The 18,512-nt window shown below is 43.3% G+C and overlaps 1 protein-coding gene across 1 annotated transcript in view; it reads left to right on the forward strand.

Annotated features, from left to right (window-relative positions):
- The window catches only part of LOC103250582 (talin-2), a gene marked incomplete at its 3' end in the record, with an annotated part of 178,179 nt that overhangs the window by 136,033 nt on the left and 23,634 nt on the right, over positions 1 to 18,512 (forward strand). The window contains exons 24-30 of the mRNA XM_008049176.1: positions 2,912 to 3,046; positions 5,788 to 5,916; positions 8,293 to 8,395; positions 14,150 to 14,358; positions 15,477 to 15,596; positions 16,626 to 16,823; positions 17,876 to 18,015. Coding sequence (XP_008047367.1) covers positions 2,912 to 3,046; positions 5,788 to 5,916; positions 8,293 to 8,395; positions 14,150 to 14,358; positions 15,477 to 15,596; positions 16,626 to 16,823; positions 17,876 to 18,015 — 1,034 coding nt within the window. The remainder of the gene's footprint in view (positions 1 to 2,911; positions 3,047 to 5,787; positions 5,917 to 8,292; positions 8,396 to 14,149; positions 14,359 to 15,476; positions 15,597 to 16,625; positions 16,824 to 17,875; positions 18,016 to 18,512) is intronic.

Here is an 18,512-nt window from a genome sequence, read left to right on the forward strand (position 1 = left end):
TCAACCATGAGGTACACAGCACTTTTTCTAAGATGGTTCGCGAGCCTCATTGTCAGACCTCATGTGTTCGCAGACTGGTAAAAAGGAAGCGGTAAGCTCATCTTCTCCAAAGATGTGATCGGTTTTGTGGCAATTATATAGCTAGTCAGTACTGTCAGTCTTTTTAGGGGTGAGGGATAGATTCATTTTAAGGGAAATTGACTATGTGGAAATATTAAGTTGTAGGAGAACACCTTTTCTTGCCTCGTATATTTAAATCTCTATTTTCTCAGCACTTTCTCTCTACTTGGATCCGATAAGCAGTTGATAAGATAGATAGACAGTTCCAGTCCTCATCATTTTCTAGTCAGCCAGTAGTTGTAAGACTCAGTGATATTTCTGTGTGGTTCATTTTCCAGTGCTTTAACTCCAATAGGCAGAAATAAAATGAGCATCTTAATGTATTTTCTCAAGTTTTAACTACATCTGAGGGAAGCCAAAAAAAAAAAAACCAAAAAACACCAAAATTAGCTTTTTGGAGGGCAGGCCCCTTGTAATACAGGCTTCCTCTACAAGGTAAGTGTTCTAGGAACCCATCTGCATCTGTGAACCAGCTAGTGTTGTTGTGAGAGGCTGCATTTGGCTTCAGTGAGTTTTTTGTGTGGAGATTCTTTCAACGTGTTTGTCCATTTCACAGTGGGTGATTTACGAGGGCACCTGCCCACACCGCGCTGAGTGTTCAGCAGTTGGTGACCAAAAATGGCATGGTCCCTGTGCCCCACCCTCCCTCTTCACCCAGTCTTGCCCCGAGCGACTTTGTGTTGTTTCCCTGGATGAAAGCAGTCCTCAAAAGGAAACGTTTTGCCAATGTGGAAGAGGTGAAACAAAAACGGCAAAAGCACTAAAAGGCATCAAAATTGACAAGTTCAAAAACTGTTATTGAGCAGTGGAAAACACATCTCAATAGGTATATTGATCAAACGAAGAGTAAGTACTTTAAAGGTGGCTGAAGCTTAAACAATTTAAGAACAAATACATAATTTTGAACATTCTGTTTTTCTTGGGTCTCCTCTCGTACATACACACACAAAGTTAATGCATGTATGTGTATATTTATTATTTTAAATTGGGATTTACTGTATATAGACCCTGTGTGATTTACATATAACATATTATGAGCATTTATTATTTTGAATAGCATTTGGCCATATTCTGCATTCATTCGCCCATCCTTGGATGTTCATTGTAATTTTTTGCCATCATGAGTAACCTGTGATATGATCAAGATTTGCGCACACAAAGTTTTTTGCTCCCTTCTTGAATGATTTCCTCAGGGTAAAGTCCTAGAAATAGAATTGCAAGCAACTTATTTTTACCTTTGAGACACTGCAAATTATGATGTGGACAAAGTATTCCTCTTTTCATGTAGATGAATAGAGAGCTTCGATTCACTTGTGGGTGTTGTCCCCACCTGAACTGGATTGTAGGACATTATGATGGAGCAGTATAGACGTGTTTCTGGTTCCATTCTGTTCCTGCCTTGTTTTTTCTTTTTATTTTGTTCTTTTCACCTTGCTGTTGTAGACACTCAGATTTGTACAAGAAAAAGACAAGGTTAAACATAAATATAAATGCAATTGATAGATCAAGAAGTTTGTTCATTTTAAACTTTCCTCAAGCATGTTGTGAAATTGCCCTTCCAGAAGGTTGAACAATTCTAAATTTACAACTTAGCTGTATACGGAGCATGCTTTTTAATATGTCTTTTATGAGATGGGGAATTAAGCCTTTAAGAAAACATAAATTTTTGCCAATGTGCTCTGCAAGGTTTTTTTTTGTTTGATTTTGCATGTCTTTGATTTTCACAGTTTGACATCTTTCATATGCATCACTTATTTTTTGATGTGACTATCTCTATCCATGCTTTTTGTCCACGCATGCTGGTTTTGCTTATACATATTTATTAATTCTTTAAGCATTAAAAATATTAACTTTTTTAGCCGGGTGTGGTAGCATGTGCCTGTAGTTCCAGCTACTTGGAAGACTGAGGTGGATGGATCACCTGAGCACAGTTGGTCGATGCTGGGATGACCATGAGTGTGCCACTGCACTGCAGCCTGGGTGACAGAATGAGACTCCAACTCAAAAAATAAATAAATAAAATAATAAAATATTAACTTTTGTCCTTAGTATTTATGATCTGACACTTAAATTTGTTACCATTTTTCTTTGATTCAGAAATTCCACTTTTTAAAAAATTATTCAAAAAAATACATGCATGCATGCAAAGAGTTACCTACAAAGGTGTTTATCTACATTGATTGCAGTAGAAAATGGAAACATGCCCAATGATAGGGAATTAAGAAGTGGTAGCAGATATTTGCAATGGAATACTACATAGCTATTAAAAAGGTAGAATATATGAAACGAGATTGCAAAATAGAGTAAATAATATGATCTTGTTTTTGAAAATAATATGCACATACACACAGACATCCATGCATAGTGAAATTATTTTGGTTTGAGAGATGTGAGGTCATTTTATTATCTACCTTCATTTTTCTAAATAGTCTATTGGGGCTATCTGATACAGTAAAGAGCCATTCCAAGAAACACAAAGAAACCCATTTTAGATGAGAATTTCAAGCCACTCTCCTAATTTTGACTCCTCTGCTCTCCCATCTGTCTCTTTCTCTCTCATACACACACAAAACATTCCCAGAATGAACTGCCTTAGAGTATCTGATTTGGGTGGCAGCTTGGGGTTAGTGGGGACTCGTTGTTTAATATTCCTTTTCTTAGGGCAAACTAAGTTGTGATTGTTTTGGAAGCATTGCTGTCTGGGACTCTCCTCCCTGCTGTCTGGGTGTCTCCTCTCTGCCTCCTGCTGCCCAGGAGCCCTCTTTACTCCCTTCTTCTCCTCTCTCTGCAGCCTGGAAGCAAGATGGTGTCCTCTGCCAAAGCTGCAGTGCCCACCGTGAGTGACCAGGCCGCAGCCATGCAACTGAGTCAGTGCGCCAAGAACCTGGCCACAAGCTTGGCGGAGCTACGCACAGCCTCACAGAAGGCAAGTGGAATCTTGTCATGGCAGTTGGCTCATCAGGAATGGAGCTGGGGGGCGTGGGCGCTGGTTAGGGCTGGACACTGCTGGACCTATTTCTTGGCAGAGCTGTCCATCCCACTGGCGTGGCTATTCAAGATGCCCCTGTGGGTTGGCTTTTACTGCAGGAAGCCACAGTCTCCAGACTTAGTTATCACCTTTCAGTTTCCGATGACTTTTTTAAAGCTATTTTACATTGTATGCTTTCTCCTCCTTCTCTCATATCCTGAGACAAGCGCATTGGTCTGTTTTTTGCAGTCTTAGGGGAGATTAGTCATCATCAGTGTCTCAGTGCCAGGTAAATTATAGGCCAACATAAGTGATGTATCTTCCAAGTATCATCTTGTGAAGTTAATAACAAACTACTTAGGCAGAAAAATTTATTTTAGGAAATCATTGTTGTTATATTTTTTGCCCTGAAAAGTGTTCACATCATACATGAAAGCATTCACTTTTTTTTTTTTTTTTTGAGTTGGAGTCTCACGCGGTCTCCCAGACTGGAGTGCAGTGGCCGCTCCCAGCCACCGCAGCCTCAACCTGCTGGACTCCAGCAATCCTTCCGCCTCAGCCTTCTGAGTAGCCGGAATTACAGGCATGCGCTACCATGCTCGGCTGATTTTTTTGATTTATTGTAGAGATGAGGTCTCGCTGCCCAGGCGGGTCTCGAACCCACGGGCTCAGGCAATCCACTCACCTCAGCCTCCCAAAGGCGTGGGGTTACAGGCTGAGCCACCAAGCCTGTCTAAGCATTCACTTTAATAAGGTGCTCAACCTTAACAGAATTAGGAACTAAGTGAACTTCTGTCTCTGGAATGTATTAATTACCAAAGACCCTCATTACTACTCTGTTTGATGTGATATTAGTGTGAAGTTCTTGCACGAATTCAATTTTTCCTCATTGTAGTGATCCCTTTATAGAAAAAGTAGCATAAATTCATATGGGAAAAAGGTAGAAGCAGACTTGAATTCTTAATATGAGCAGCACATCACATTGCCAAAGAAAAATGTCCAGAACTTTAGAAGAGCATGTTGAGGCCAGGCTCGGTGGCTCAGCCTGTAATACCAGCACTTTGGGAGACCAAGGCGAGTGGATTGCCTGAGCCTGCAGGTTCGAGACCCGCCCGGGCAACTTGGTGATAACTCATCTCTACAATAAATCAAAAATTAATCAGGTATGGTAGTGCACGCCTGTAGTTCCAGCTACTCGGAAGGCTGAGGTGGAAGGATCACCAGAGCCCAGCAGGTCAAGGGTGCAGTGGCCAGGAGCGTGCCACTGCACTCCAGCCTGGATGACAGAGTGAGACTCCAACTCAAAAAAAATGAAAAGAAAAGCACGTTGAGCTGTGTTTCTGAAAGAAAAGTCCTGGTACCATCTGCCCCGTAGTCACCTGGGGAGCCTATGAGAACGCGAGTCCCTGGGCCTCACTTCTGAGTCTCCAAGTCAGAATTTCTGGCGGTGGGGCCTGAACCTCTACATTTAGTAGAGACTCCTTGCCGCATCTGAGGCACACACCAAGGTCAAACGGCTGCTTGGGAGCAGTGATGCCCAGGTGGGCTCAAGCACAACTGCCCACCAGGTGTAGAAAGCCATTGTGAGAGCTTTCACGTTTTAAAAATATATAGTGTAAGGATTAGGAATGCAGGCTCTGGGATTGCCTGGGCAACTTGGCATGATCTCACCTCTACAATAAATTTAAAAATTAGCCAGGCATAGTAGTGTGTACCTGTAGTTCTGGCTACTTGGAAGGCTAAGGTGGAAGGGTTGCTGGAGCCCAGTGGGTTGATGCTGGGGTATCTGTGAGTGTGCCACAGCACTCCAACCAGGGTGACAGAATGAGACTCCAACTCCAAAAAGAGTGCAATCTCTGGAACCAGACTGTTGACATTCAAATTCTGGCCCTGCCAGTGACTAATTTTGTGATTTAGGCAAGTTAGTTAACCTGTGTGGCTCAGTTTCCTTACCAAGTAATACCAGCATATAGAAATGAATGAATTAGTATTTACTGCTACTGTTGTTACTACTGACTAAAAAAAGAAAGGAATGAAGATTTACCAGTATTTAGTATACTGGCCCATCATTGCATGTGTATAAAATTTGTTTACATGTGTGTATGGGGGCATGCAATCAAAACATTTGGAGACTAAGGTTCTAAATGTTCTAGATGACCCATGTTCTAAAAGAGAATGAACTTAGTTTTCTTAAAACAAATTATTAAGACAAAATTATAATCCTCAGCATAAAAAGATAATGATTTATGGTCTAGAAGTTTATAAGGAGAATTCATTAGGTTGCTATAGACTTGCTCCAGAGTCCTGCATTGGTTTGTTCATTTGCCCCACACTTGGCAAGCCTCTGTTTATACATATATGACTGGAGAGCACTGTCCTATCCCTAGAACCCAGCCACAGTGAATAAAGGGTCCACTAAGCCCAAGAGCCAAGTGTATTCCAAATAAAAAATAGCTTCAAGAGGACTTTAAGTATACCTAATCATGAGACATGCATAATTGATTACATTGGGAACTTAAGACTAAGGTTCTAACTGAGGATGATTTTGTTCTCTTGGGAAAAATACTTGTTTCCCTGGCCTCCTCCTGCTAGATTTGGAGATTCGTTGGATGTGTAGAAAGGCATTTTACATGTCATGAAGTTCGGGGGATGCTTTTCCCAAGCAGACTGTTTACACGTGTCCCCAACTCTCTCGACAGGCCCATGAAGCTTGTGGTCCTATGGAGATCGATTCGGCTCTGAACGCTGTGCAGGCACTGAAGAATGAGCTGCAGGATGCCAAGATGGCTGCCGTGGAAAGCCAGCTGAAGCCACTTCCAGGGGAGACGGTGAGCCACTAGAGCCACTGGGGTGTGGATCTGCCTTCTGTTACAATGGTGCTAAATAGCTTGTCATGATGATGTTTGCTAAATACTGAGGCATGCTTAGAAGTTTCTAACCTGGTGGCCTTTACGGAAAAGGATGAACTCGGGTTGGACTACTGCAGAGCTGGGTTCTAAACCCTGCTGCACCATCAAGCAGCTGTGGATAAGTTTGTTATCTCCTCCTAGTCTCAAGTGTTTTATCTATGAAATGGGTGGCAATGCGGTTATAATGCTAAACACAGAAAAGACTATCAACAGTTATTTTTAAATTTTTAATTATTTTTTTTACTTATTATAGACATGTGGGGTTCAAGTCAGGATTAGGTATGAGTACAGTCATTTTTTTAAAAAAGCATTTGCTTAATACCATGAACAACGGCAAAGCACTTTCATACATCAAGCCACAACTGCAAAAGGAAGAATGGCACCAGAGAGCTCAACTGATCCTATCGTGATACCTCCTGAAGTTTATGTCAGGGTTTTCTTGGCTAACATTTTACCAGCCTTTCTCATTTGTATATCCTTGCTCCCCACAATACTGACCGTTGCTGATGAAATACCATTTACTAAGCACCTGTTAAGCGCTGTACATACACAGTCTAGTTTATCCCGCTAGTAACCTTAAGGAGTGAGTTTTCCTAACCTCGTTTACAGCTGTAAAAGCAGAAGCACAGAGGTTGTCACTCTTCTGTACAGTGTTATCTGCCAGTAAGTGGCAGAACCAAGGTTTGAACCCAGATCTGCAGCACTCTGTAACCTGTGCTCTTGAGAACTTCTGCTCTTAACCACTGCTACTTGTTGAATGAACTAGAGATTTTTAGGATGTAAATGGGTTTCAGGAGCATCAAATATACCATAGAATAGTGCCTGGTACACAGGAAGCACTCAGGAAAAAATTATTAAATTAAGTTACCCTCAATTGTAGAGGTGAAGAAATAGGCTTAGAGAGGTTACATCACTTCACTAGGATCACTCAGCTAAAGACAGAGTTGGGACTGGCTCCCAGGCCAGCATCTTTGCAAAGTTGTCTCTTTGCAAATTTTTGTACTCCAGGGAGCCCAAGAGTCTGGCAGGACATGCACCTTTACACAGAACAACTGGTCAGTTAGAGTGCAAGAAATGCCATGTAGTGTTTAAATAAATTGCCTAAAAAACATGTGTTCTGTGTCCTAACATTGTTGACTCTATTGGGCTGAGCTTTGTTTTTTATTTGAAGGCACCGCCTCTCTTGGGAACCTTGTTGCAAGGTTAAAAATGCATTTATTGGCCAGGCACGGTGGCTCAAGCCTGTAATCCCAGCACTTTGGGAGGCCGAGGTAAGAGGATTGCCTGAGCCCATGGGTTTGAGGCCAGCCTGGGCAACTTGGCAAGACCTCATCTCTACAATAAATCAAAAAATTAACTGGGTATGGTAGCACAAGCCTGTAGTTTCAGCTACTTGGAAGGCTGAAACAGAAAGATCACCTGAGCCCAGCAAGTCAATGCTGGGATAGCCATGAGCGTGCTACCACACTCCAGCCTAGGCGACACAGTGAGACTCCAACTCGAAAAAAAAAAAAAAAGCATTTGTTTTCTGATGCCTTTTGCACTCTCATGGTGCTCTTAGAAATTCTCTTCCAAAATGTTTTCCTCATCTAGTAATCAAATAATTATCCCTACCCTAGGCCTTGACCAAGTTTGTTCTCTGAATTTTTATTCAGTTTACAAAGCAAGATGCCATGCTATTCACAAAAGCAAGATGCCATGCTATTCATGGGAAGCAAGCACGGTGCCCATTGTCATCATCTCGTTTACCACTCCAACCCTGTCTTTCGATTGCATTTCTTTGCCATTGAAACTCCTCAAAGTATAATAATCAAATTGAACCATGCTAATGGTCCTGCATGCCAGGAAGGTGGTACAGCTGGATGTCTGCCTACTTCTGCCAAGGCATAATTAATTCCTGCTAAGGATTTGTTGCACTTTGTAAATTTGCTTCTAAAGGCATAATACTAATAGCTACCATTTGCTGGTACTTTATAGTCATTCTCTGAAGACCTTCTGAACTAGGTATTAGGATCTCCTCAGGAAACTGAGGCTTAGAGAGGTTCAGTGACTTATCCAATCTCACACTAGTAATTGTGGGGGAGAGGGCAGGGATTTGCACCCAGATTTCTCTGCCCTAAAGCTTAGGCTCCTTCTCCCTATCACCCCGCTGCTTCTTAGCAACCAGTGGTGCATCAGGTGGGAAAGAGCCAGGCTCAAGATTTGATTTGCGTTATTTTTCTAAATTGTGCTAAGACCTTCATGGATGTTTCTTTTCTTCTAAAAAGTCCTCTTCTTCTTCAAATATTCTTATAGCTGGAAAAATGTGCTCAGGACCTGGGAAGCACATCTAAAGCAGTAGGCTCCTCCATGGCTCAGCTGCTGACCTGTGCTGCTCAAGGAAACGAGCACTACACAGGTGAGACTCGACCCTTGTGATGCCGTGGGGCAGATTTAGGCCACCTGGGGGCTGTGGGAGGGAGTCCGTTCATTTGCCAAGACACCTGGCTTTGTTTCCTCCTGCAGTTGACCATATAATTTTCGAGCACTTTCCAAATGCTTATGACTGGGCCAAATACAACCATACAAAGTCAATAAAATAGGATTGCCCCAAACCACTTGGAATTGCACCATTAGACTATAAAGTAATGGTAATTATAGATTTCTAGGATTATATCTGACCCCTGAAATCCCACCAGAACAAAGGAATAAAAAAAGGTCAAAGAGAATAAGAGATGGCAATGAAATGTCAGTGAAATTTTTGAAGCTAGAAGGAGACAGATGCAGATAACTGATAAGAGCCCAGTGAACTGAAACCTGAGGGCTTAGGAAGCCAGCCAGAAGCAAGCTGATTTGTGCTGAAAAACCCTGGAGGGGATGGGGGTACTGAGCATTGATGATACCAGGGAACTGAAGGCAGGAGACTCCTTAAAGGAGGGATAGGTGGCATCATTGTTAACTGCAATAAAAACAAAAAGTTACCTAAAAAACAAATGTTATTGTAATAGGAAGTTCATACATATTTCAGATTAAAAACCAAGAAGCTAATTTTTTTTAAAAAGAAACTTCAGTCTAAGCTCGTTACTTAAAAATATATGAAATATTGGAAGAAAGCTTAAAGAACTAAGTGGCTCCAGGAGGGGAGGAATAGGTTAGGGATGATTACCTTTGTTGCACAGTAGGACTGTGGGATTTTTCTTTTGAAATATACATTATTATTGAAGTATAATAGACGTAAAGACAGCATAAATCCAAAGTGGATACTTTCATGAGTTACCACAAATTGAATACACCCAAGAAACTACCACCAAGATCAAGAAGTAGAATGCTTTCAGCATCCCAGTTGCACCCTTGACCCCTGATCACTGTATCTCCTTTCCCCTTCCCCAGTCCCACATCTGGGACTCCTTACAGCCTAGTTTAATTTGTCCTATTTTTGAACTGTGAATACATGGCATCATACAATATGTGTCTCTTTGCACCTAACTTCCTTTGCTTAGCATTACGTTTGTAAACTTAGTTGTGGTACGTGTAGTAGTAGTTCTTTCCTCTCCATTGATTTCTTTTTTTTTTTTATTTTAAAGATGTGGGTGAGGGTACCTCTCAAACCAGGCGAAGTGAGGACCAGAGTGAGGCCCCGACTTTACCTGTGCAAGGATCAATGTCCATTGAGTTCTATAGCACTTCATTTTATGAACACACCTGCTGTTATTTATACTGTTGATGGTATTTTGGTTGTTTCCAAAGCACACCGCTGAGAACAGTTCTAGGACATATTGAGTGAACATAAGGAAGCATTTTCTAGATTTGCAAAGGGGGGACCCAAAAACCCCAGAATTTACTTATTAAAAATATATATTTATTCTTACATGTTTAAACTTCTGTCATCTTCAAAGTACTCTCCATTTGATACACTATATCTATCGAGATGGTTTTTCCACTGCTCAAAACAGTTTTTGAACTCCTCAATTTTGGTGTCATTTTGAGCTCCTCAATTTTGATGCAGTGCAACAATCACAGCTACAGTAGCCGTGATCATCCCACTGCACTCCAGCCTGAGTGACAGAGTAAAACTCTGACTCCAAAACACAACTTAGGATTATGTGAGAGATTTACATTTCAAAAATGTCTACACATTTCTGAAATCCTGCCAGATTTTATGTAGATGATGAAATACTTAGTAGAGAGACAACTTTTTTTTATAAGTTATATCACTGTGGTAGGAACATATGACCATTGGCAGAGCTTGGAATGAAGTTGAAGGATGCCAGGCTCAACTCTAAATATTTTCTGTTTGAAGTACTTGTGAGAGTTACAAGTAGAAGTGTCATTAGGCAGCTAGAGCTTTGGCTCCGGAACTCAGTAGAAAAGCCTGGGCTAGAAGATACAGATTTTAAAATGACAGTAATTGAAGTCATGGAAGTAGATAAGTTTGCCTATGGGAATTGGGAGGCTAAGAGAAAGTTTATCAGTTGTAACCCTGAAGAACTCAACTCGTTAAGGAGGAAACTGAGCAATAGAAATATTTGACAGAAATGTTGCTGTGGCAAGGGCAGGGAAACCAGGAGAGAGGGATGTCTCTAGGGCCATAGATGTTGTTGCTGCCCAGAAAGTCATGTTGGAGGGGAACTTAAGAAGCATCCATTAGCTTTAGGATTAAAGAGGTCACTACTGTCCTTGTGGAAGGCAGTTTCAGGAAAGCTGAAGAATGGGTGGGAAGCAAGGAAAGAGAGCATTCCACTGCACTCCAGTTGGCTCTAGTCTCAGTTCCCTGGTCCCATAATTGAGGTATGTGGGATACTCAGAAGCTAACGCATTTGCTGCCACGGAGCTGTATTCTAATGTGTGTTTTTGTATGAGCAGTGTAACATTCAAAATTTATTTCTGTGTGCCTGAATATAGTTATACAGATAGAACATTTTGCAAATACTTTGGAACAAATTGAAGATTTGTGTCATACCTGGTTTTTAATCTTGTGAGCTTGCTGTATGGTTCAATACTGTCTGGACACGCAATCCTTATAAATTTTGACAAAGAATAGCTACTATTACAAGGAATGCTGGTATATTTGATATCACTTGATATAACTCTGAAGACTCTGCTACTGAATATAATTTAAGATCCAGACAGTGAGAAGACTATGAAAGTAATCCGTGTTTTCAGAGTAATGTCATTGAAACAAGTCGGCTCAGGTATTCCACAATGGTGTGGTGGTTCTGGTATTGTGATGCATGCTTGCGTATGGAGCAGTTCCATCTGGGCGTGGGGGGGTGTGATTGCTTAGAGATCTGGCCCTGCAGTGATTACCACTGAGACTGTTGCTGTGAGTTCAGCCACATATAACCTTGGATGTTCTTTGGGCTCTTGTGCACCCAATGGCCTTGTTTCATCCTTTTGATGGTGTGGCTTCCTCTGTCTGGGAAAACTGATTCCTCCCAAGAAGAACCTTGTTGTGCCTTGAGATTTCCCAGTGAGTCCTCAGCAGAAAACACATCAGACAGACAAGTTTAGGATTTTGGAATTTAGCTCTTCCAGTCTCTGCTTTTTAAAAATTCTCTGAGTCTATAAACATTTTTTCACTAAATGGCATTTGCATAAACATATCTTTTCTAATAGCATATGATAAATTATTTACTCTTCCAAATTTCGGTACAACTCAAGTAGAAATGGATTCAGGAGTCCATATGGCAAATAGCAAGACAAGAGGAGAGGTCCAGAAATCACAGCCTAAACTCTTCCACGATCAGAGCTAGGCTCCCAGCCTCTCCTAAAACTGGCAGGAAACTGAGGCCTGGAGAGAAAAGACAGCAGTTTAGACCACACAACCAATCAGCAGCAGAGTCAGAGCTAGACGAGGGTGTAACCACATCTGGCGCGCTCATCTGAGCAATAACATCCTTCAACCCTGTGCCAGAAGCTCAAGCATAACAGATTGTTCAATTCCATTTGTTTCTCTCCTTCACCTTAGCTTTATCTTCCTATGTGTTTCCTGGGCTTCTCCTCTGCCATAAAAGGCATTTAGTTTAAAATTCTTTCATCCCACCAGCTGTCCTGTGATAAGCAAGAGATTGGCAACTTTGTAATTTACCTTGATTAGATTGTAGAGTTATATCCCAGCTGTGTCATTTACTAAATATTTACATGGTAGCAAGTCTGCAGGGCTGCAATGCTGTCTCATTTTATGGATCCAAGGCCTTTCACGCTCTCCCTTGTATTACAGAACTTTGTCCTTGGTTAAGAGAAGACCACCGACTGTGTCCATGCTGGCTCAGCTGAAGCCATGGCTGGTAGAGGCCACCCTCACTGGTGCTTAGAGACCAGCTAGCCCCATCCTGTTGGAAATAGTCACTTCAAGTATTTTTCATGCAGCTCTTATATAACAAGAAGCGAAGTTCTCCATCCCAAAGAACACTATGCAGAAGGTTTGACCTGGAAGTTAGGACGCCTCCGTTCCAGCTCTGGGCCCACCTCTAGAAGTGTTTGTAGGCAAGAGACTTCTCGATGCTGGGCCTTATCTGGGAAATGGTTCGGTGAGATGAGCTCTCTGGTCAGCTGTTCTGAGGTTCTCAGGGTTTTTTATCATTGTCCCTGGTGTCTCCAGTCTCCATCCTCAATGTGCCCAGGACTGGGTGCCATAGAGCAGGACTCGTGTTTACTCTGCACAAGGTGGTGCGTTTGTTTTAAAGGACTAGTTTATATTCATGGTATATCACCAAATCCCATCGTCTGTTTTGCAGTGAATTTACAGATAAACAGGCACTTCACAAAAGAGCCTATCTAAGTGACCATTCAGCGTATGCAAAGGAGCTCGATGTCATTACTCACTAAGGATGTAAAAGTGAAAACCTCATTGAGCGGCAACTATACGCCCCCCAGAATGTTTAAATTTAAATCTGACAGTACCAAGTATTGGCTAAGATGTAGAGCAGCTGCCATTCTTTCTATCACTGGTAGAGTGTGGGATGGTAAAATGATTTTGGGAAACTGTTTTGTAGTATCTTCTAAAGCTCCATATATACTTACTCTATGACCCAGCAGTCCAACTCCTAGATTTAGACCCAAAAGAAGTAATGCCATAGGTCCACCTGGATGTATGTATAAGAACTTGCTTGCTAGATTATTCCTAGTAGCCCCAAACAGGAAACCCAAATGTCCATCAACAGAAAAATGGATAAACAAATGTTAGTATATTCATATAATGGAATACTACACAGCAAGAAAGAAGAGTGAACTACTACATGCAACAACTCAGTTGATTCTCACAGCATTATGGTCAGAGATAGAAACCAAACCCAAAAGAATACATACTATGTGGCTCCATTAACATGAAGTGTGAGAACAGGTGAAACCAGGTGGGACACAGTGGCTCATGCCTGTAATCCCAACAGTTTGGGAGGTCAAGGTGAGATGATTGCTTGAGGCCAGGAGTTGGAGACCAGCCTGCCAGAATAGCGAGACCCCATCTTTATAAAGAAAATAAGTTAACCAGGCATAGTGGCACGTGCCTGTAGTCCCAGCTACTCAGGAGGTGAGACAGAAGGTCAGAGCCCAGGAGTTTGAGGTTGCAGTGAGCTGAGGTTGCAGTGAGCTATGCTCACACCACTGTACTCCAGCCTGAGCAATAGAGTAAGACACTGTCTCTTCAAAAGGGGACAGGTGAAACTAGTCGAAGGTGATAAACATTAGAATGTGTACTGACTACCTCTGACATGAGGGGGCATTGACTGGGGAAGGGCACAGATGATAGTGGCTCTGCGGGTATGTATCCATGTGTACAAATACACTGAGCTGCACATGTAGATTATTCACTTTATTGTATGTGAGCTCTGCCCCTGCAAAGACAACCGAGAAAAAGCTGAGATCATGTACACCCCAGCCATGTCCATGCTGTGTTCTTATGCCCATGCACTTGCCGTTTTAGGCCCAGGCCCATCTGAGGCCAGGGGAATCAGAGGGACGTAGTCCTCAGCCATTTGCATTTGTTGTTACTCCTCTCTCAGACTGGCCAAGAGCCAGGGGAAGGAGCTGCTTCTTTGAGAAACACAGCAATTCAAATTTTACAAAAATTAATCTGGAGCTCCCCCCATGCCTGGCCTGGACTCATTTATTCCCAAATAAAAGTGTGATTTTTAGATGGAATCTAATAAGAAGCCTGATGGGCTTTTATCCTCAGGGGTGGCTGCCAGAGAGACGGCTCAAGCTCTGAAAACGCTGGCCCAGGCTGCCCGTGGAGTGGCTGCATCCACAAGCGACCCTGCGGCGGCGCATGCCATGTTAGATTCTGCTCGAGATGTGATGGAGGGCTCCGCCATGCTCATTCAGGAAGCCAAGCAGGCCCTGGTTGCACCTGGAGATGCAGAGAGTCAACAGAGGCTAGCCCAGGTGAGCGGGATTGAACATGGCTATCCTGGTTCATCGTTCACACGGACATGTGAGCAGGGCGTCTCTTGGGCATTTTGTCCTGGTGTGAACTTCTCAGGTTTTCTCAGAGCCTTCCAAAGTGTTATGACAATACTGGCGACACAGGATACTTGCTTTTGTAAGTCTTTCCTAGTATTCCTCACATTCATGTGAGATCTGCTTAATTCACAGTCAGTAGATGGAGTTTAGGAGACAGGGCATCACATGCTTGTTTTGGAAGGTTAGGAGACAGGGCATCACCTGTTTGTTTTGGGCCTGTGTATGCTAAACTGTATTCCTCCTCCTAGCATGGGGCATGAGGTAGTTGTACTAGGGCTAGCCACTCAAAAGTTTTGAACTCTGACTCTCTGTTACTTCTTTGGATTCTTCTTGGACTACCTGATAAAACCAGCTGGTAAGTGACCATCTAGGCAAAGCCCTAGACCTGGGACTGCATAGAAGTTGGTTTAGGTTAGAGGGACTGACACAGCCCATCTCCTTTCTTAACTTTTAACTGAGAACACCAAAGAGTGCAAACAAGAGGCCACTTAAACATTCTTAGTGTATCAGCCACTCCAAGCTGGTCTACAGGAGCTCCAAGCATCCTGCTTGGCTTTGGGCCGAGTGAGGTTTAGGGTGATGGCACCAGGGCAGAAATTATCCTCAGCCTAGCTAACTATAGTCCAAAGAACTCAAGGTCTGCTTCCACCTCTATGACCTCTGCAGGGATTTCAAGAAGGGAGATATTTCTGTCTTCTCTTGGTATAAAATATCTTTGTTTTAGAACCTGGAGAGTTCTATGTTTGAATCATAGAGCCATGACTTAGCTGGGTTTGGGGACTGTGTGGGTTGTAGACTATTATGGACCCTTTGCCAAGACAGAACGTTAACCCCAACAAGAGTGTGGAATTTTGCTCTTGGGCAAGAGTCCTGGGCAAGGTGATTTAATACAACAGACAGGGTCAGGTAGATGCTAGTGGATAATTTCCATGTCTTGTTTCAGCTCTGCATATTGTCACTGCTCATTTCCAACAAGTGTGCAGAAATATTTGTACTAAAAGTTGCTTTCTTAAGGTGCTTCTTTCCCTTTGTGTATTCAGGTGGCCAAAGCTGTCTCACACTCCTTGAATAACTGTGTGAATTGCCTGCCTGGGCAGAAGGATGTGGATGTGGCCTTGAAGAGTATCGGGGAGTCCAGCAAGAAGCTGCTTGTGGATTCGGTGAGAGATTCTTGGACTGGGGAGGGCCCTGGGGGACTGGGCTCACCTTGGATGTGAATGGAGTCTTTTCCCCTCCATGGGATCACTGAGCAGCTAACCTTCCCTTGAGGAGTCCTGTATTTCCTGCTGATATGTCTTTTCCTTGCTTTGCTTTCTGATTAGCAAAGTTCCCAGGTGGAGCTTTTAAGGTTTACCTTCCTTTGAGCCCAAGTGCTGTTTGCACTCAGGTCATCCCAGCGAGATAGGAAAGGGGATGTGACCATCTGGCTTCCTGTTGGCACATCTCAGATATGATGAGCAGGCATGGGAGGGATGCATGAGACTCCTCGAGAGACTCCTTGAGAAGAGCAAGTAGTCTGAGGAATTTCACCTTGGGGGACCATTCCCTCCTCCCTCTGGTTTGTGAGTGGCCGAAGGAGGATTTGGGCTCATTCCTTATCTTCTCTTCACAGGTCTGGAGGCAATGTATGTGAGCAACAAATATAGTTTAGTTTAACTCTCTAGAATGTTTCACAAGTGATTATCATTCTACTGAGTGGCACTTATATTCTGTTAAAAAAAAAAAGTATTAGCAAAGACCACTATTGAAATTGGTGACTGTTAGTTTGGAAGAACATGATTTGAAGCTTGATAGCATCTGTCTTTTGGTTCCAGAAAACTAAAACTTGAGAGTTTCCATTCGTAGAGAGATTAAGGTGGGGTTTCAGAGAATGGATTCTGCAGTTGATTGCCCTGGTGTGGATCCTATCTCTGCCACTTAGGAGACTGTGAGTCCCTGCAGATAGCTTTCCTTACCATTTTTAGATCCACAGTGTCTAACACTGAGTAGGTTGTTCAAGAGATTCAAATGAATGAATATATACATGTTGAAAGTCAGAATTAATGTGGGTTCACATCACACAGAGCCTCGCAGTCGTGATGACTCAGAAATGCATCCCTGGAGCATATTTCTTCCGGCCACATGGCCTTTCTTTGTCTCTCCCATGCAAAGCGTAACTTCTCACATGGTGTGCCTTCTGTCCCCTGCAGCTGCCCCCAAGCACGAAACCTTTCCAGGAAGCCCAGAGTGAACTGAACCAGGCAGCAGCTGACCTGAACCAGTCTGCTGGGGAAGTTGTCCATGCCACCCGGGGCCAGAGTGGAGAACTGGCTGCAGCCTCTGGAAAGTTCAGTGATGATTTCGACGAATTCCTCGATGCCGGCATTGAGATGGCTGGCCAGGCCCAGGTGGGTGTGAAGGTGACCAGAGTCATCCTTAGCCTCTCTTCTCTGCCGGACTGTCCGCCCTTGAAACCAACTGAACAAATAGGAATGGGAATCCTGTAAACAGGCAGGCCACAGTTGCATTCTTTTGGTGCTTAGGAAACTCCATGACCTCACAGGAATGCATTCCCAAAGATGCTATCAGTGTATGTGTGGTGTGCTTTCAGTGATGAAGATGCTTTTCTCACACTCCTCCTCGGGCAGAATCCATAGTTGTATGCTACTTAGAGGGAAGGCAGGAAGAGGGCGAATGTTGAGCAGAGATTAGGATCGCTCTTTTAAAGTGAAATAATATCATTTAAAAATGCGTATTTGAGGTTTAGTGAGCCCATTTGAATGGACTGTGTCAAGTGATTAAAAATTCCCTCCTTCAGATAAACAGATAACCCCCTCATTTAGAAGGAGGCAGCATAACTGGTCTGATAACAGCTTGCAGAGCTGTTTTGTTTTCTGACCTCCTGTAATCTCCCTAAGAGAGACAGTTAGGATGTTTCTTCCTCCATTATCTACAAAGGATTGTTTCTCGGATGGCATCCAGGTGAGAAATGGGCCCTTTCCCGAGTTAGGAACTTCTGTCTGCGGTCAGCTCTGACTGTCAAGACGGTGCTGGTCGTCTGTACCAGGCTGAGATATACAGCTCCTTGACAACTCCAGCATTGTTGAGCAAGATGCTGGAACTGCTGCCTGGTCTGTACACTGGCTTGGCACTGGGCGGTCTCTCTCCTCCCACTCCCTCCCCCCTCTGCTGCCTCTACTTGTGAGAAAGCACAGCTCTTGACTGACCCACTGGGGAATGGATCTCATTCCCTGTTGCATGCATCTTGACCTAAGTGAGTGTTTGGGGAAGGGTAGATGCTGATCAGTGTCTCAGCCAGTTGGGCATCTGTGAACTGATTGGACTTCATGCGATCTCTACAGATGACTGGCCTCCATCTCAGGATGCCGCTCTTAGCACTCTGCTTCCTTCGAGAAACGGACGGGCCCTAATTATTCCGCACCTCATTTTGACCTTCCAGACAAAAGAAGACCAGATCCAGGTGGTAGGGAACCTCAAGAACATCTCTATGGCATCCAGCAAGCTGCTGTTAGCTGCCAAGTCTCTCTCTGTAGATCCAGGCGCTCCCAATGCGAAAAACCTCCTGGCCGCAGCTGCAAGGTAGGAGAGGGACGCATGAGCTTTCATGTGCAGTTCAGCAGTGTCACTGCAGCCTGAAGGACGTGCCTGGCATCCTGCCATTTATGCTGAGCAAAGAATTGGTGCTGCCTTTAGGTCATTAAAGGTGGAGTTGAGAGTGGTAGAGAGTATGGCGTTTCATAAAACGGGCTCATTTCCATGTGCTTTCCCTGCTAAAAATATCTCCTGTCTTCTCCTACAACCTTTCAGTAGGGCTTGCGTAGGCTTAAGGTCCCCATCAACTTGTAAATGTGATGGCTTAAAGAGATTTGTTTCAAGTGGTGATAGATCCTTCAGATCATGAAAATAATATATACTTGTTGAAGAGAAGTCAGAGAATACTGGAAAGGAGAAAGCAGTGCTCAATGTGTCATGCAACAGATACTTATTGAGCACTTACTGTGTGCCTGGCACCAAAGTTAGAATGAATTTAATGTGTTGCTTCAATCACCTGGGGAGGGGCTCCAGCTGAAGATAAA

The sequence above is a fragment of the Carlito syrichta genome, unplaced genomic scaffold (genome assembly GCF_000164805.1).
Source record: "Carlito syrichta isolate Samal-C Ts95f unplaced genomic scaffold, Tarsius_syrichta-2.0.1 Scaffold130654, whole genome shotgun sequence".
Taxonomy (NCBI): domain Eukaryota; kingdom Metazoa; phylum Chordata; class Mammalia; order Primates; family Tarsiidae; genus Carlito; species Carlito syrichta.